Source organism: Podarcis pityusensis, assembly GCF_964106645.2.
Source record: "Podarcis pityusensis genome assembly, chromosome: 13".
Taxonomy (NCBI): Eukaryota; Metazoa; Chordata; class Lepidosauria; order Squamata; family Lacertidae; genus Podarcis; species Podarcis pityusensis.
The window spans coordinates 42143195-42159068 of NC_138038.1; the positions used below are offsets into that span (position 1 = coordinate 42143195).

General features: G+C 41.4%; 2 protein-coding genes across 2 annotated transcripts in view; both read right to left on the reverse strand.

Annotated features, from left to right (window-relative positions):
* The window catches only part of LOC308460892 (vomeronasal type-2 receptor 26-like), a gene marked incomplete at its 3' end in the record, with an annotated part of 285070 nt that overhangs the window by 23338 nt on the left and 245858 nt on the right, over positions 1-15874 (reverse strand). The gene's annotated exons all lie outside the window — the stretch shown is intronic.
* On the reverse strand, positions 6510-11446 carry LOC308461349 (vomeronasal type-2 receptor 26-like). The gene is made up of 4 exons (XM_080978203.1): positions 10592-11446; positions 9579-9806; positions 8270-8396; positions 6510-7771 (listed from the first exon to the last, which is right to left on the reverse strand). Exons 1-4 carry the CDS (start codon positions 11426-11428, stop codon positions 6870-6872), a joined length of 2094 nt encoding a protein of 697 aa, XP_080834329.1. The 5' UTR covers positions 11429-11446; the 3' UTR covers positions 6510-6869.

Genomic DNA, 15874 nt, shown 5'->3' on the forward strand with positions numbered 1-15874 from the left:
TAATGTGATATGATTGTTGTGTTAATTGGAAATTTAATAAAAATTATTTTTTTTTAAAAAAGTGCCTTGTGCCATCCTCTCATCATCAGGAATCTGGTCTATGACATACTTGCCTCAAAGTTTTCTCAGTGAAATTAAGATCATAGAATCAGCTATGGAAGACATTCTCTAACCTTTACTTGAAACAATATAGAATACACTGAATGCACACCTACTTATTCTTATACCCACCAAGCTTAAAGCACACACATTTCATATGAGGGGAATTCATATGTTGGGCATTCTCTTTAGATTCAAATTAGCTTGGTACATATCTTGGAATGGAGTATAGCTATGGGTTTTAATAGATTAAATTGTGTTAAACTCTCACTTTGCACACTACAGTTCTGTAGCAGGAAACCTCTGTTCTACCAGGCCTTGGATATTGGCTCAACATGCCATCTTGGACAAGCCATAAGCACATTTCCAAGGTTTCACATTATAGACTATATCAGGGATGGGAAAGTTCAAGAAGCTGCTTGAAATCACAAGATAAATATCAGGTGACTGACGGATGGGCACCTCTGTCCCTATGAAGGTGGTCTATGGAATGGGGAAACTCAAGGTGTGACCCACCAGCTAGATCCTCTTCTTCACCCTCACTATGGATTTATGATGTATACAAAAAATTGTAAAAGTATCATTAGCACACGTGTGAACCTATTGAAGTTACTGTAGATTGCATAGACAAACAATTAGTTTGTCAGAGAGAATGCTAGAGTGATTGTACGAAAAGCACTTTACTATGTTCAAAATGTTGGGAAAGAGACACATTCAAACAGCGGCGTAGCGTGAGTTGTCAGCACCTGGGGCAAGGCAAGTAATTTGCGCCCCCTAACCCGGGGCAAGGCAAGTAATTTGTGCCCCCCCAACCCCTAACCTGCCGATCTGAGTCGAGTTGCTGCTGGCGCTGCCGCCCAAACCACGCCGCTTGCCCGGAGGAGGAGGGGGGCAGAGAGGCGAGGAAAATGCAACATGGCCCAGCAGCTGCAGCAGCAGCAGCGGAGGCGGGGCTGTGAGGAGGGGCTGCCTGGCATGTCCTCCGCGGCCCTGACGCGCGGGGCTGAGAGCCGCTGCCTGCCGGACGCCTTCAGCCCGGGCGCGCGCACAGCTCGTCGGTTCCACGAGACATGGGGCTCTGCTACAGCCTGCGCCCGAGGCTCTTCGGCGACTCCGGAGGCAGCGAGCGCGCCCCCCCAGATGTTGCGCCCGGTGCGGCCGGCCCCCCTGGCCCCCCCCACGCTACGCCACTGCATTCAAACACCTTCTTGTAAAACGGATATAGTCTAGGACAAGCATGACCATAATTTCTGTTGAATCTGTAAAAGTGTCTGTAGAATTGAAATCACTCTTTTGGTGTCCTGAAAGCATATGGATTCACTCTACAATTTGTATCTTTGGCTTTACGTATTAAACAGGAATATTAGAAGACAAAATATAGCACAATAGCATAATGTCTGAAATGCAAGAGAAGTTCAAAATGTTTCTTAAACATGTGTATTTATGTTCCACATATAAATCTTACTTGTGGTATCTTGTAGGTACACAGGATGGGTGCCATTTGAGGTCCAATATAAGAGTTTGGTCCTCCAATGACTGCAACTGGAGTATTCTCAGCATCACACTTGTAGTTAGGGATGAATTTGGCCCTTCTTGAGAGAAGTTCTATTGAAGCTTGAAAGGTCCACTTTTCACTAAAATGGCTGTTATACATGTGGAATCCGAGAGTAGCATTGGGCAAGACACAGGGATTTCCATTGATCTCCTTTACAGCAAATGCCAAGGCTAGGATTTGCTGGTAGAGCTGAGTCATCATCCTGTATTGAGAGTTGAAGGGTGCACCACAATATATTGTCATAAGATTAGAGCTGGGGTATCTAATAATAATAATAATAATAATAATAATAATAATAATAATAATAATTTATACTCCACACTCCTCCTATCTGTCTGGGTTGCCCCAGTCACTCTGGGCAGCTTCCAACACATGAAAACATAATAAAACTTCAAACATTAATAGTAACAATCTGATCCAATATAAAAGTCACAATAACTTTAAAATAAACAATTTATATCAAACAAAGCAACATTCAACAATCTGTCGGAATCTAATAGGAAACAGTAAAATTAAACTTCAGTCAATAATAAATACAGTTTGCACATCAATCACAATGAAGAATTACCAATCTATAATCAGTAAAAATAACAGCCAGTCAAAATGCATAAAATACCAAAAACATACAAAATCATGTAAAAGGATCAATTGAGAAACAAAGACACAAAACATATGAAACTATTTTTTTTAAAAAATATACTATATCCCTGAACTCATCTCTTCCCAGCTGCTGCTGCTGTTCTCAAAATCATATTCTATGATAGGGTTTGTTGGGCAAGACATCTGACACCTTGACTCTGACTGTCCCAGAGGCTTCCTAGAGGCCAGACCCAACCTGGGCTAATCTGGGGCTGCTTCCACCTAACTCAGTCAAAGTCCAGGTCCACCCAAATTTGCCTGATTCATTTCAAGATTCATGCACTGTCTGAATCTGCTGCACTGCCATAGCAACTCCTTCATGGTTTCTCTTTGTGTGTATTTGTGTGTTAGAGATGAAGCAATTTGTCATTTCTTTTTTCCTAATTTAATTTTCTGCATGATCACATCATGTTGCATTTATCCTAAAAAATCATCATGAAAATTCAGCAGTGATAGACATATCTTTAGAAAAGCTATCTTGTCAGGCAGAATACTAGGGTGAAACTTCAAGGATAATCTTGCAGACTAGAGGGGGATGAACAAGGAACATCCATATGACTTCATGTACTGGATGTATGCAGTGCCCTTTGAATTAAAATCACACTTTATGTTAAGATGTCTTGGAAAAAATACCTATTTTGTTCTGATTTCTTATATCTTTGTTTACAGGCTTAATCAATATAGATTTTTTTCAGAACCCCAAGTGAATCGTAAGATTTCTTTTTTAAAGATGCCATTCAAAATGTGACTTCATATTGCAGTCAAACCACTTTAAATCTGCCAGCAACATCAAAAATAGAAGAGAAATAAAAATGGCTTGTTAAACTCCCATGCTGCATGAATTCATTACTTACGCATGGTGTCTCATAGCAAAACAGGATGGCCATGTGCAGACAAATATTAGAACTACATGCGTAAACACAAGATCAAATGGGGGTAGATTAAATGAATTGGTAGAACCACTGAAACTCCAATAATTTGCCAGCCCACTGGGTATATCCAGTGGAAGTCCAACTCCAAGGACAAGATTGGCTGTGAATAGCATCATTTTAGAACATGGCTTTTAAAAATTCAACTACTTACATATGGTCATCTGAAAGTTCCTGAGCTGGGTATTTTTCAAAGGTCAGGGTGTCTGAAAAGATATAGATCTGAGAAATAATACCAGCAACGATGAGGTCACCTGCCTGGTAATATTTGTGAAGAATACGGACCGGCTCTCTGACAGAACACAGAGGAAGAGGAAGAAACTTGCACAAACCCTGTAGCGGCAGTAATACCACCTGCAATAAAAATACTACCATCTTGCAAGGGATTCTTTATTTCTGGCAAAAAATTAACTATTCTGCCATTGCTATTCACATGATCCTGAGTAGCAAAGCCTGACTTGAATGGTCACTCCCTCAGATGATGCAAAGCCAGAATAGTACAATATATAAAAAGGGGTCACCACACTGATGAGTCTCTGTGTGTCTATATAACCAGCTCTGAATAGTTATTAACGAGACCTTCCTTTGCATATGGCCAGGATGAGTCCTGAGGGTATGGGAAGGATGCTATTATGAATAATGGGATAATTACAGGTGAGGTAATCGCTTGACTTGTGTTCTAGATTCTTTGCAATATTACTAAAGAAAACATGTTTATTGCTTTTCAGCAAAAGTCTTCTCAGAGTCATTCTGAACGGGAGACCAAGAGAGTGAAGACTTCTGGGAGCTAAGATGGTTGGCTAGTCATCTACTGTTGACACTCCATTGTTAGATAGAGCTATGTGGTGGTTAAGGATGGTGATAAATTATGACATGTGATCAGTCTGCTAATTGGAAATTTCGCTTGGTATGTGAGGTGACAGCTAGCTTAAGAAGAGGTCCTTTTTAACAGGCTGAAAACAAAACAAAAAGCATTTTATTATTATTTCCAACTAAGAAAGATTATTAATAGGGAAAGGTGTTCTGATTGTTAACTTTTCATTTTGTATTATTTTTAACGCTTCATCCCTTTTGTGAAAGTGCTGGCTTCAAAGTGAAACTGAAATCTGTGGGAAACTGTGGGAAGGAATGTGCTCCTCTGATAAGGAGACAGACACAAGTGTTCAAGGCAAAGACTGCTAGGGTGGCAAATATACTGTTGAACATCCCCACTGAGTGTTGGCATCATGCAGCAATTATTGGATGAGCAAGTGAAGGAGCTCAGAGCTGAGATGCATAAAATGGTGAATAAATATGCATTAAATCTCCCATCTTCACCTTGAGATTTTCACAGAGTTAACTCTTATAAAATTAAACACCTTTATTTCCCACAGAGGAAACATGAAGTGGTAAAGTTACTTTCAATTTCTTGGGTACACTTTAGCTGATAAAAAGAAGAAAATAAAATTTCTTAGCATACAGAACTCCTTTGTTTAAAGCATTCCCTCTCCTTTTTTGCAATATTTTTTATTATTTTTCAGTTACAAAAATCCAATGTAAGCTTTATTATATCAATACCAAATTACAATACCAATTCAAATACCAATCAATCAGATAGCCAGTTACCCAATTTAGGTGGCCCCCCATGTGCTAAATTTCAAGGTTTAATAATTCCCTTTAATTCTGCTTCCAAACTGTTATTCAGTCCACTTACAATCCAATCTTAATACTAATCCCTTATCCAAAACTACAATGTTTTAAACTTCAATTTGTGTTGACACATTTAATAATTTATGAATTTACAAGTGAAGCTCTCCTTTATTCTTCCTGTGTGTGGTATTTATTTTAACCAAATTATTCCCCTTTGTCCTTGCCAAATCATATGTCTATCTTGGTTATTCCTGATCCCCATCATGCCTTGTGGCATTGTTGTCTCGATGTCGTTCTAAAGAAATCTCTTCTTTTTTCAACACCTCTGGATGTAGTAGCAAAGCTCTGTCACTGCTCTTCACCATTTCTTTTCAGTCTAGGAAAAGGAGTAGCCTCCCCGCCAAAGCCCTGGCACATCTCCAGGTTCTCCCTTCTCCGTCCAGCAAAAAAACCCCATAGCTATTGTTGGGTGTAGTGAAGGGTTATCCTTCTGTGTCTCGAGACTGAGGGGATGGGCTTACAAGGAAAGTAAGCCAGGACGTGACGAAAGCAGCTTGGAATGCTGTGTACTGAGTGGAAATTGAAAGCAGTTTGTTGCGTCGCTGCAAGCAGAAGGAGAAGATGCAGCTTGAATCAGATGGAAGTTGGAGTTTGTAAATATGCTACTTTTGTGCCAATAAAGAGATATTAGGACAGAAGAAACGTTTGGGACTCTTTTACTGCTCTTTCGACACACGCCGCTGTGTTACTCTGCTAATTGCTTTACAATCTACGGCTCCCAGGGGAAGCGTGGCTGGGCACCGAACAATAAAGCAATAAATCTACCGAAGAGAAGAAATCTACTCACAGAAGAGTGATCTGGCAACCTGGCAAAGCCTTGGCAAGTCCTTAAGCTCCAATTTTTCTCCGCTCAGCCAGAGATAAAGTGAAAGTTAACTCCACCCAGTTGTTATGAATTCCAAGCCTTTTAAAAATTATTCCATTTTATTTTATTTAGTTCCGTTTGGAATTGTAATCCATATCTGTATTCCCGTTTCCCCTCATCTGCACTTGCTACATAAAAAAGTTTTTGGTATTCTTGGTGGGTTTGCTGAGTCATTTATGTAACAAAATAATTTCTAATGAACAGAAGAACCTCTGCTCCTTAATGGTGTCATAGGAGGGATACCAACAAGAAAGGGATACCTTTTGCACTCAGTGCCTCCCTGCCTCCCGCATTCCATGCTGGAGCGGGAGCCAGGTACCGAGATGATCTGCGCATGCAGCCCATTTTCCCCATCCTGGGGAGAGTTTGCAAGGTTAATTACTCTCAGTCATCCTTGTTTCATCTTTGGCAATGATCTCCCATTATCGTGGGACCTGGCTCCATCAACACAGCCGGAACCGGAAGCCTGTTTAAAACATTTTTAATTAGCGCATACATTTTATTCTGACTTCAGCCCATTCATGATCGACTTCTCTTCCCTTCTACTAAAAGCCAGAAAGCTCAATCACAGAATGTAAATTTCCACCAGCAAAGATAAAAACTTATCTCAGTCATAAATTATAGCCAGCTCAGAGATAATTACAAAAGGGAGGCTTTGGCAAACCCCATGCCCTCGGGGTTTTTATGTGTTTTGGGGGTGAGAAGTTGATTCTTCCAGTTATGTCACTTAACTTTGTCAGGATTCCTGGGACCTGACAGCTTCTTGGTCTCCCAATAATAATAATAATAATAATAATTTATTATTTAAACCCCACCCTTCTGGCTGAGTTTCCCCAGCCACTCTGGGCTGCTTCCAATCAAGTGTTAAAAACAATACAGCATTAAGGCAGCTTTTTCAGAGCATCAGAGGTTAATCCCCAGCTCACACTTTTCTCCGGCGTGAATGCAATATTCTATATTTATGAATGGCTATCAACAATCAACATGTCTAGAAAAAACCATATAAGGCAGTTGCTGAACACGTGTTTGCAAATATTCAACTGCTCACAAAGAAAAAAATCACAAGATACAGAAAAGGACAGTTATTATTTCTTTAATTTTTCTTCCTTATTAGCTGTTCCCTATTGTTCAGCTCAGGCATCAGAATGATTATATAACATTTGGGGGAAAAGATGCAGCCCAGCAACCCACCACCAGAGGCTAAGATGGAGAAGATCTCCACAGCCACCATATATTTTCCCTTGGTGCTCACGTAGGAGGGAATAAAGGACAGCCAAACACTGCAGAAGACCAACATGCTGAAAGTGATAAACTTGGCTTCGTTGAAACTGTCCGGTAATTTCCTGGCGAGGAAAGCCACAACAAAACTCACAGTTGCCAGGCAGCTCATATAGATCAGGACACAGTAAAACATTGCCACACTCCCCTCGTTACATTCGATTATAATTTCTTCCATCACGGAGTGCATGTCCACATCTGGGTATGGGGGAGAGGTTGCCAGCCACACAGTACATATGCCTGCTTGGACTATGGAGCAGGAAAGGAGAATGGAGTGGCCTAGTCCTTTCCCCACCCATTTCCTCATCCTGGATTCTGGTTTTGTAGCCATGAAGGCCAAAACCACCATGAAGGTTTTTGCCAGGACACAAGAAACAGCAGTTGAGAAGATGATGCCAAAAGCTGTTTGTCGGAGGAGGCACGTCACCTTCTCAGGTCGGCCAATGAAGAGCAATGCACACAGGAAGCAGAGCAGGAGAGAGATGAGGAGAGCGTAGGTGAGATTTCGGTTGTTTGCAATGACAATGGGTGTGTCATGGTGTTTTATAAATGTACCTAGTACCAGAGCTGTGATCAAGGAAAGGGAAAGAGAGCAGCAGGCTAAACTGATGCCCAAAGGCTCTTCATAAGACAAGAAGCTGATATCCTTGGGTAGACAGGCATCCTGGTTCTTGCTTGGATAGTCTTTGTCTGGGCATTTATTACAGTCATTCATATCTGGAAAAAAAATAAGGAAATGACCTTTAGTTCATATCACGTCAGCTTCCTGAAATGTTGACTATCTGTCTGAGAAGAAAAGAGCTCTGTTCACATTCAAACACAAGTTTAATACTGTCTGATGCTCTGTAACGTGGTATTGTTGCATTTAATCGGTTCAGAGATATTGGTCTGTAAATTGCAGTGCCAGGGCCATTCCTCCTCATGATTTTGGAACATATCGTCACACTAGCCTGGGTGCAGCCTGTGTAAGTCAAAAGGAATGAAAAGCCCCTTCTAGGTTTGATTTGAACCACATACCATCCAACTACTCTCAATGCATAGTCATTCTCATTAGATCAGCATATTTAGATTATCTGAAGGGCAATGATCACAAAGAAGCAGGCTCTCACACACAGTAGATCATCTCCTCTTTTGAAAATTAAGTCATCCGTCCTTACAGCACCTTTCAAAGCTAAGTACTGAATCTGGATCTATTTAACTATTTATTTCTCTTACCATCCTGGTTTGCAATCTTCCCCTCAGCACATGGGATGCAATCGTAGCAGCAAGGGGGCTGCCCCTCCTTCACTTTCTTGCTGAATCCTGGAAGACATCTCTCAGTACAGACAGAAAGAGGTTGACTCTATTCCATAAATGAAACAGCAGAAGGTTCATCAAAAAAATAATGAATTTGGAACCCTTTATGTTCTTTGTCCTTTCTCTATGTTACTAAGCTGACACAGCATTTCAGTAATATGTAATGACTATACAAAGAGCCATTTCGTCTTTTCTTATTATTAATATTAATGTTTGAAATTATGTGATGTTCCCTCTATATTGCTGTAGGATGTGCAGTGCCCCATCTGTTAATCAAATATTTTTCTGTCCATTAAAGTACACTTTGAAGTTACTCTAGTTTCCCTGTTTATTTTGTTATAATTGTTGCTTTTAAGTATTTTGTCCACTTGGTAGACAGCTCTAGAACTGATTTTGGTACCTGTGGGTACATCTATTCTTGGACCCATCTGATTCCTGCGGATGTGTTCCAAATCCACGTTATAGCTTCATGGTCTCTGAGCATGTATACCCTCTTGTGCTGGGGAAATGTACACAGAGGCTCCATTTGACTGGAAGAAAACCTGCCCTTCTATATCCACGCCCTTTCAAAGAAAAACTGGTATTTGACCTAATGACCCACATTCAGATGATGAATTGTGTGATGCAAAAACCACATTTGCATGGATGCTCTTGTAGTCGGGTCTGTGAATGGTTGGGATTAGGGTGAGATAATCTATTTTTTGTTAAAGTGGTACCTCGGGTTAAGAACTTAATTCATTCTGGAGGTCCGTTCTGAACCCAAAACTGTTCTTAACCTGAAGCACCACTTTAGCTAATGGGGCCTCCAACTGCTGTCGCGCCGCTGCTGCGTGATTTCTGTTCTCATTCTGAAGCAAAGTTCTTAACCTAAGGTACTATTTCTGGGTTAGCAAAGTCTGTAACCTGAAGCATCTGTAACCAAGGTACCACTGTATTTCAATTTGAATTAGGATCCCCTAAGGCATATTTACACTGTTAGCCTTGCTTAACTGTATTTTGTAGTAAAAGGGTTCTTCTGTTTTGTAACCTCCTTAATAAAATATTTGCCTTTAATCCATGTGTGTCTTCTAGCTGTAAGATTTTGGCTTTTAATCTGGTACCTCATTGCTTTGGTCATAAACCACTCCTCAACTTGTGGCTCAAAAAACAGTGAGTAGACCTGCAGGTTGATAATGATTGCTTATTCAATACTGAATCTCTTTTGAATTAGCAAACAATGCAACCCTACCTGGTTAAACCAGCTGTGCCATGTGATAGCATCTTCATCAAGGAGTAATGATTGGTCTGGAGGAGCTTGTGGATCTATCCTCCCAACTCTCACTCGGTGCAAACTTTGGTTGGCGAATATGATCCAATTCACAATATCCAAGCTTGATGCTGCCTCTCCATTCTGGTTGATGAAGACCATATCTCCTGCTGTATTGTTAAATGAGATGCTTCTCAGAAAGTGATGGAGCTAGATTGAAAGCAGAAAAGAAAGGGGTTTAGAAAAGACTGCAGTCTAATGCAGGGAGGAGCATTTTGTTTCTATGGGAAGAACCTACAGGAAATGGTGGGGGTGATTTAGTCAATTGTCAGTGGATTCAGGCCCAAGCATGGAGAGAGTCAACCAATTTTCTTTCACACACATGCATCTCTCTCAATCTTCCTTACAACCATTCTTTCTCTGATTGTCCAAAAAATAAAAATGTTTAAGCAGCAATCTCTCTCTCTCTCTCTCTCTCTCTCTCTCTCTCTCTCTCTCTCTCTCCGTCCTTCCCTCCCTGAGCACCTCAGAAGACACGGCAGTGGTTTGTGACCACCAGCTCTAAGGAAGGATTTGGTTGATATCGGATAGAGGGAGTGCTTAACATCTCTCTCAACCATTACCACTGCTTCCAATCTATGAATGGCATGGGATCTCATTGGGTTGCAAAGCTTCCATCATAACAAATGCTTTCTCCTCAAGCATGGGGCAATAACTGCTGAAAGAAGGACACAACCATCATTTCCCTTCCCTATAGATTCTACAGCCATTTGCAAGCAGAAAAATATATGGGGAATCATCTAGGATACCATCATATCAGTGCCACCTCCTACTCTGTCTGCAGAATTATAAATTCCATTCTGGGTTCTTCTTCCACATACACTAGTGCAAATGCTTGAACTCTGAGAGGAAAGAGCAAGCTGATAGGATTTTGGGAACCCAAAAAGTGACAGGAAGTAGCAGGGCTTTGCCAGTTGTGGAAGTTCAGCCTTTACCTGCCAAAATGGTTGATTTGGATTCTTCCCTCTCCCTCCATATGCAGTTCCTCTGTGTCTGAGTCTGGATGTGGACATGGCATGTAAAGCATGGGCCATGGCGTAGACAGCACTGTGGATGCTGTAACTGTGGCCCGTCATGCTCATTTCAAAAAGGGATCCTGGAAGGTTCTCCAGCTTCTCTTCTCCGGTGCAAATATTCCCCTCTGCCTTGTCTGCAGTGTTTTCTGGGAATACACATTCAAAGGCCTGTTGCCAGAATTCCCTGATAAAACCGTCCTCATCTGTGCTGGAAGGGTTTCTGTGCACAACATACTGATGAAATCCTGGTGGGTTTCTGAAGTGAACTTCAAAGGCTATAAGGCCACTGAATATTCCTGCATCCCAGTACCTTTGAAAGACGAATGTAGCAAACTCAACCTGGGCTGTTGTTATCCATACTTTACTTTTTACATTCTTTGTCTTGTCATCATGTTTTGATATGTATGGAAGCCATCTAAAAGTTGCCATGGAGTAAGATTCCCCAGAGGCAATGACTACGTTAGCTTTGCTGATAAAAATTTTCTGGCTTATTGTTGCACCCTGTTGTAGCATGTCAGTAATTTCAGAAAGAAAACTAAAATTGGGGATTCTTTCTATGAATTCAAAGCAGACACCACTCTTGGTAAACACTGGGGAAATGGTTTGCACAAATCTTTCTCCATTGTCATTGTCTTGTGCAATGACTCCAATCCATGTCCACCTGAAATGCAGAAGCAAAGAGAGAATTCCCTCATACTGAAGGTCTTCTGAGGGTGCCATCTGGTAGAAGGGAAGCCCTGGGCTTTTATCATTCATCACTGGAGCAGAGCCATAAATGAGCTAAAAAGTAAATGGAGGAAGAGAAGAGACAATGTAATATTTGCAGAGTTCTTTCAAACTACAGTGGTACCTCGGGTTACAGACGCTTCAGGTTACAGACTGTGCTAACCCAGAAATAGTACCTCAGGTTAAGAACTTTGCTTCAGGATGAGAACAGAAATTGTGCGGCAGGAGCGGCAGGCCCCATTAGCTAAAGTGATACCTCAAGTTAAGAACAGTTTCAGGTTAAGAATGAACCTCTGGAACGAATTAAGTTCTTAACCTGAGGCAGTGGCGTAGCGTGGGGGGTGCGGGGGGGCCGGCCGCACCGGGTGCAACATCTGGGGGTTAGGGTTAGGGGGCACAAATCCATGGGTTAGGGGGTGCAAATCCATGGGTTAGGGGGCGCAAATCCACGGGTTAGGGGGCGCAAATTACTTGCCTTGCCCCGGGTGCTGACAACCCACACTATGCCACTGACCTGAGGTACCACTGTATTCATATACATTATTATGTGGTGAATCCTGTCAGTCAGACATGCCCTTTGCCACCCACCAGGGGTTGCATGCACTTTCTCATTTATACAAAAGAAACACATGCAGATGGGCTCAAAATTGAGGTCATCTCTCATTCCTGTTGTTAAACATTTGTTCTGTTGACCAGAGAGGGGCATTTTCCCTATTATATTCTTTAAAAAAAAAAAAAAAATTCCCAATCTGTCAGGGTTAAACTGAACGGAGGGACACACAATGTCCTAAACAAAGGATTGCCTAACACTGTGTTAGACATTATTTACTGCAGCCACTTCAGAACCGCCACTTGGGTCAGATGCACATTTCTTCTGTGGAGCTTATTTTGTCTTCACAAAGCACATGCCCCAACACACAGCAGAACTGCCATTTCTGCCTTTTCTCCTTCAAGACTTCTCAGACTTCATCTATGAACATTTATTTCACTTTGGAACCAACTGCTCAATTCTATTGCTGTTCTCCTGCACAACTGGACAGTATCTGCAATTTGCCATAACTCCAGAGTGTGTTTAATTTGAAAGCCCTTTCCCACTAAATATTGACATATTGGGTGTGGTGTCGTGAAGGCAAATAATTATTGTATTCGGAAATACTTGTGAATTTTTATCCTATTACCAATTCCCCCGCTTCCCCTGCAACTCAATTCAGATACCCTTCTCATCAAGCAGGAAATGCTGCAAATGCAAAAATGGCTGGTGAGGGTGGTGTGCATGGTTCTGCCCCCAATTTCATCCTCGCCCTGAACTGGTGATACACTCTGAACTGGTGCTGTGAATTCAGCCTCATTCTCAATGCAAGCTTAGAGAGGTCTCGTACATGGGTGTCTTACCTGTGGAATCTTATAGATATCCAAAACTGTTGCCACATAAAAGGAGATTTCAGAATCAAGTCCCCCAATGACCCCAGCCAGATTATTTTCAACATCACATATATAGTTTGGGACAAATTTCTCCACCCTGGATAAAAGCAGCAGTGTGGCGAGATATGTGCTCCTTGCATTGTAATAGCTGTCATACAAGTGAAAACCCAAGGTGATATTGGGTAAGATTTGAGGGTCTTCATTGATCTCCTTGACTGCAAATGCCAAGGCCACGATGTGCTGGTAAAGCTTAGGCAACACCCTAGGATGAGATTTGCAAACAGTATCAGAAGGAACAGATATGAATTACAATAGTTAATCCTATTGAGTTCAATGGAGTTAACTCCCTGTCCATTCCACTGCTGAACAGGTCTTATAATCAGCAGGTTCTTCCTCATGTTTACACAGAATCTCCTTTCTTGCAACTTGAATCCATTGGTTCGCGTACTACCCTCTGGAGCAAGAGAAAACAAGCTTACTCCATCTTCCTGGTGATAGCCCTTGAGATATTTGAAAATGGCTATGCTATATCCCCTCAGTCTCCTATTTTCATAGCTAAACATAGCAAACCCCCTCAACTTTTCCTCATAAGGTTTGGCTTCCAGACCCTTGATCATATGTGTCAACCTCTTCTGCACATGTTGTAGCTTGTCAGTATCCTTCTTAAATTGTGCTGAACACAACTGAACACAATATATCAGGTGTGTTCTGCGCAGCGCAGAAGAGATCTCTTCTGTGGTTTTTTTTATTGGGGTACTATGCTTCTGTTGATGCAGACTTTTCACACATAGCACTGGCAAACCAGGTGTTCCCCATCTTATATTTTTACAGCTGGTATTTCCTGCCTAAGTGCAGAACCTGACATTTGTCCCTACTGAAATTCATTTTGTTTTGTCCCAGTTAAGGCCTGTTAAGGCCAATGGTATCTAGACCAGGGGTTGCTAATGTGGTGCCCATAGGAACATTGGAACCCCTGGGATCTTTCCCTGAAACATCTGAAGTCTTTTCCTGACATTTACAAAGTGTCTGAGCTCTCTCCTGCAATGACCCCTTTCCTCATTCATGATGCAGAGATGGTGGTTGTAATTCACACAATTCTCTACTTCATATTACAGTGGTACCTCAGGTAACATAAGCTTCAGGAAACATACGCTTCAGGTCACAGACTCCACTAACCCAGAAATAGTACCTCGGGTTAAGAATTTTGCTTCAGGATGAGAACAGTAATCGTGCTCCGGCGGCACGGCGGCAGCAGGAGGCCCCATTAGCTAAAGTGGTGCTTCAGGTTAAGAACAGTTTCAGATTAAGAATGGAACTCCAGAACGAATTAAGTACTTAACCCGAGGTACCACTGTATATGCCGTCATTGTGAAACAAACTATAGCCTAAGATCAGGAAATGAAACAATAAGAGCATTCAGCTTCTGTAAAGTTTTTTTTAATTCATTCTCACTAACACTCCTGCTAAGATAAAGTCTATCAAAATCGGTTGTTCAAAAGGGCTAATAAATATATAGACATTTCAATACAATTATATTCATTTCCCTATTGAGAAATGGGAACTTATAGAGTATTCTCTTAATTCAGAAGACATTCCTATGTATTTTTACATCAGCATATGTCCCACTGAAATCAAAAGTGCTTATCCCTAGGTCAATGGGTAGATGTTTGCAGCCTCAGCCATTATGCTCTAGGTTTGATCATTCCTCTGCTGTAATGAATGAGTGGCTTAGTTCTTACACAAGCTCTTCAGGCAGCGCTGGTGGGGGTTCCTCAGTCAATGTTGCTGCAGAGGAGAGGAATCCACCATGGTAAACAATACCACCAATGAGGAACTCTCCTGGCTGATGGTACATTTGAAGTGGACGGTGTGGACTTTGAAGCCTGCATTTTCCTATGTGAGCCTGACATGCATTGTAAGAAATCAGTTTCAGCAGCAAGACCACTAAAACCTCCATCCATGCAAGGGCAACTGTTTCTTCTACACAGAAACCATGATTTCTCTGGCAATAGTATAATCAGCTTCTCCAAGATAAAAATTGTCTCATTTGAATGGTAGTTAAGTTTCCTGAGAGGATGCAATCTGGGTGTATCCCAGACACTATTTAAGTAATTCTGGTTAAGTTGCTGTATCCTTTGTGTTATGTTGCCAGTTGCCAGTGAAAATCCAGAGCGATTTTTTTTTTAAGGAACAGCAGATTTAATTATAGCTCTGTTAATAACCAAGGAGGAATGTAGGTATTCAGAGCTAGGGATTCCCTGTGGAACTGCTGAAGGAAATGTGTTTGTCACATATTCAGGACTGTTATTTTTAATTTCCTTTCATTAGATAATAAGGGGCCAGTGGTGTATTGGTAAAGTTAGAAGTTCATCACAGAAGACCTTGGAACCAATGGAGATCCCAAAATGTAGTATGGCGTAGTCAGGATGAGCAGACCTGGATTCACACCAGCCATGTGGCATGACTGCAACCCTACACATAGTAGTTACTTGGAACTATGCTTCCATGGTTTTTAAATCACTCGTAAAATATTATGAATTTTACAACAATATCTTTAGTAGTCTGAAATGCAACCCTTAGCTTTTAATTCATAATTTAAAATATTTGTACAGAAGTGTTCCTTTTTAAACTTTAGTATGAGAGGGAAAGAACATCAAATTCAGAGAAGAATGAACTTGGAAGGATGGCTCTGCTATGGTTCATGCCCACAGAGCTGTCTGTGTTCCTTGTTGGTATCAGAGTACTTTGTCAGGGGAAAGTCCAGGGAGAAGAGCTACATGGGATGCTCTATTGGATTTGGGGAACAGTTTAGTCAAAGAGACTTGTTCATGCTTTAATTCTTTCTTATGATAAGCTGTCCCCTGCTGTTTAACTCTGGCCTCAGCGAAATGATATAACATTTGGGAGGGGGGGGGAATGCAGCCCAGTAATCCAAAACTAGAAGTAATCCAAAACTTCCAGCCACAGTGGTAGCTATTTATGTACTTGCACTGGAATGCTTTTGAAATGCTAGGTTGGCAGAAGCTGGGACAGAGCAACGGGAGCTATAACCTG

What these genes read in the sequence shown, in the direction of transcription:
- LOC308461349 (XM_080978203.1), bottom strand. Translation starts at nt 11,428, where the DNA reads ATGAATGATAAAAGCCCAGGGCTTCCCTTCTACCAGATGGCACCCTCA. An exon ending in CAAATCAACCATTTTGGCAG is followed by an intron (nt 9,807 to 10,591) that starts GTAAAGGCTGAA and finishes CTTTCAATCTAG; the next exon opens with CTCCATCACTTTCTGAGAAG. An exon ending in GAAGATTGCAAACCAGGATG is followed by an intron (nt 7,772 to 8,269) that starts GTAAGAGAAATA and finishes TTTTTTTTCCAG; the next exon opens with ATATGAATGACTGTAATAAA.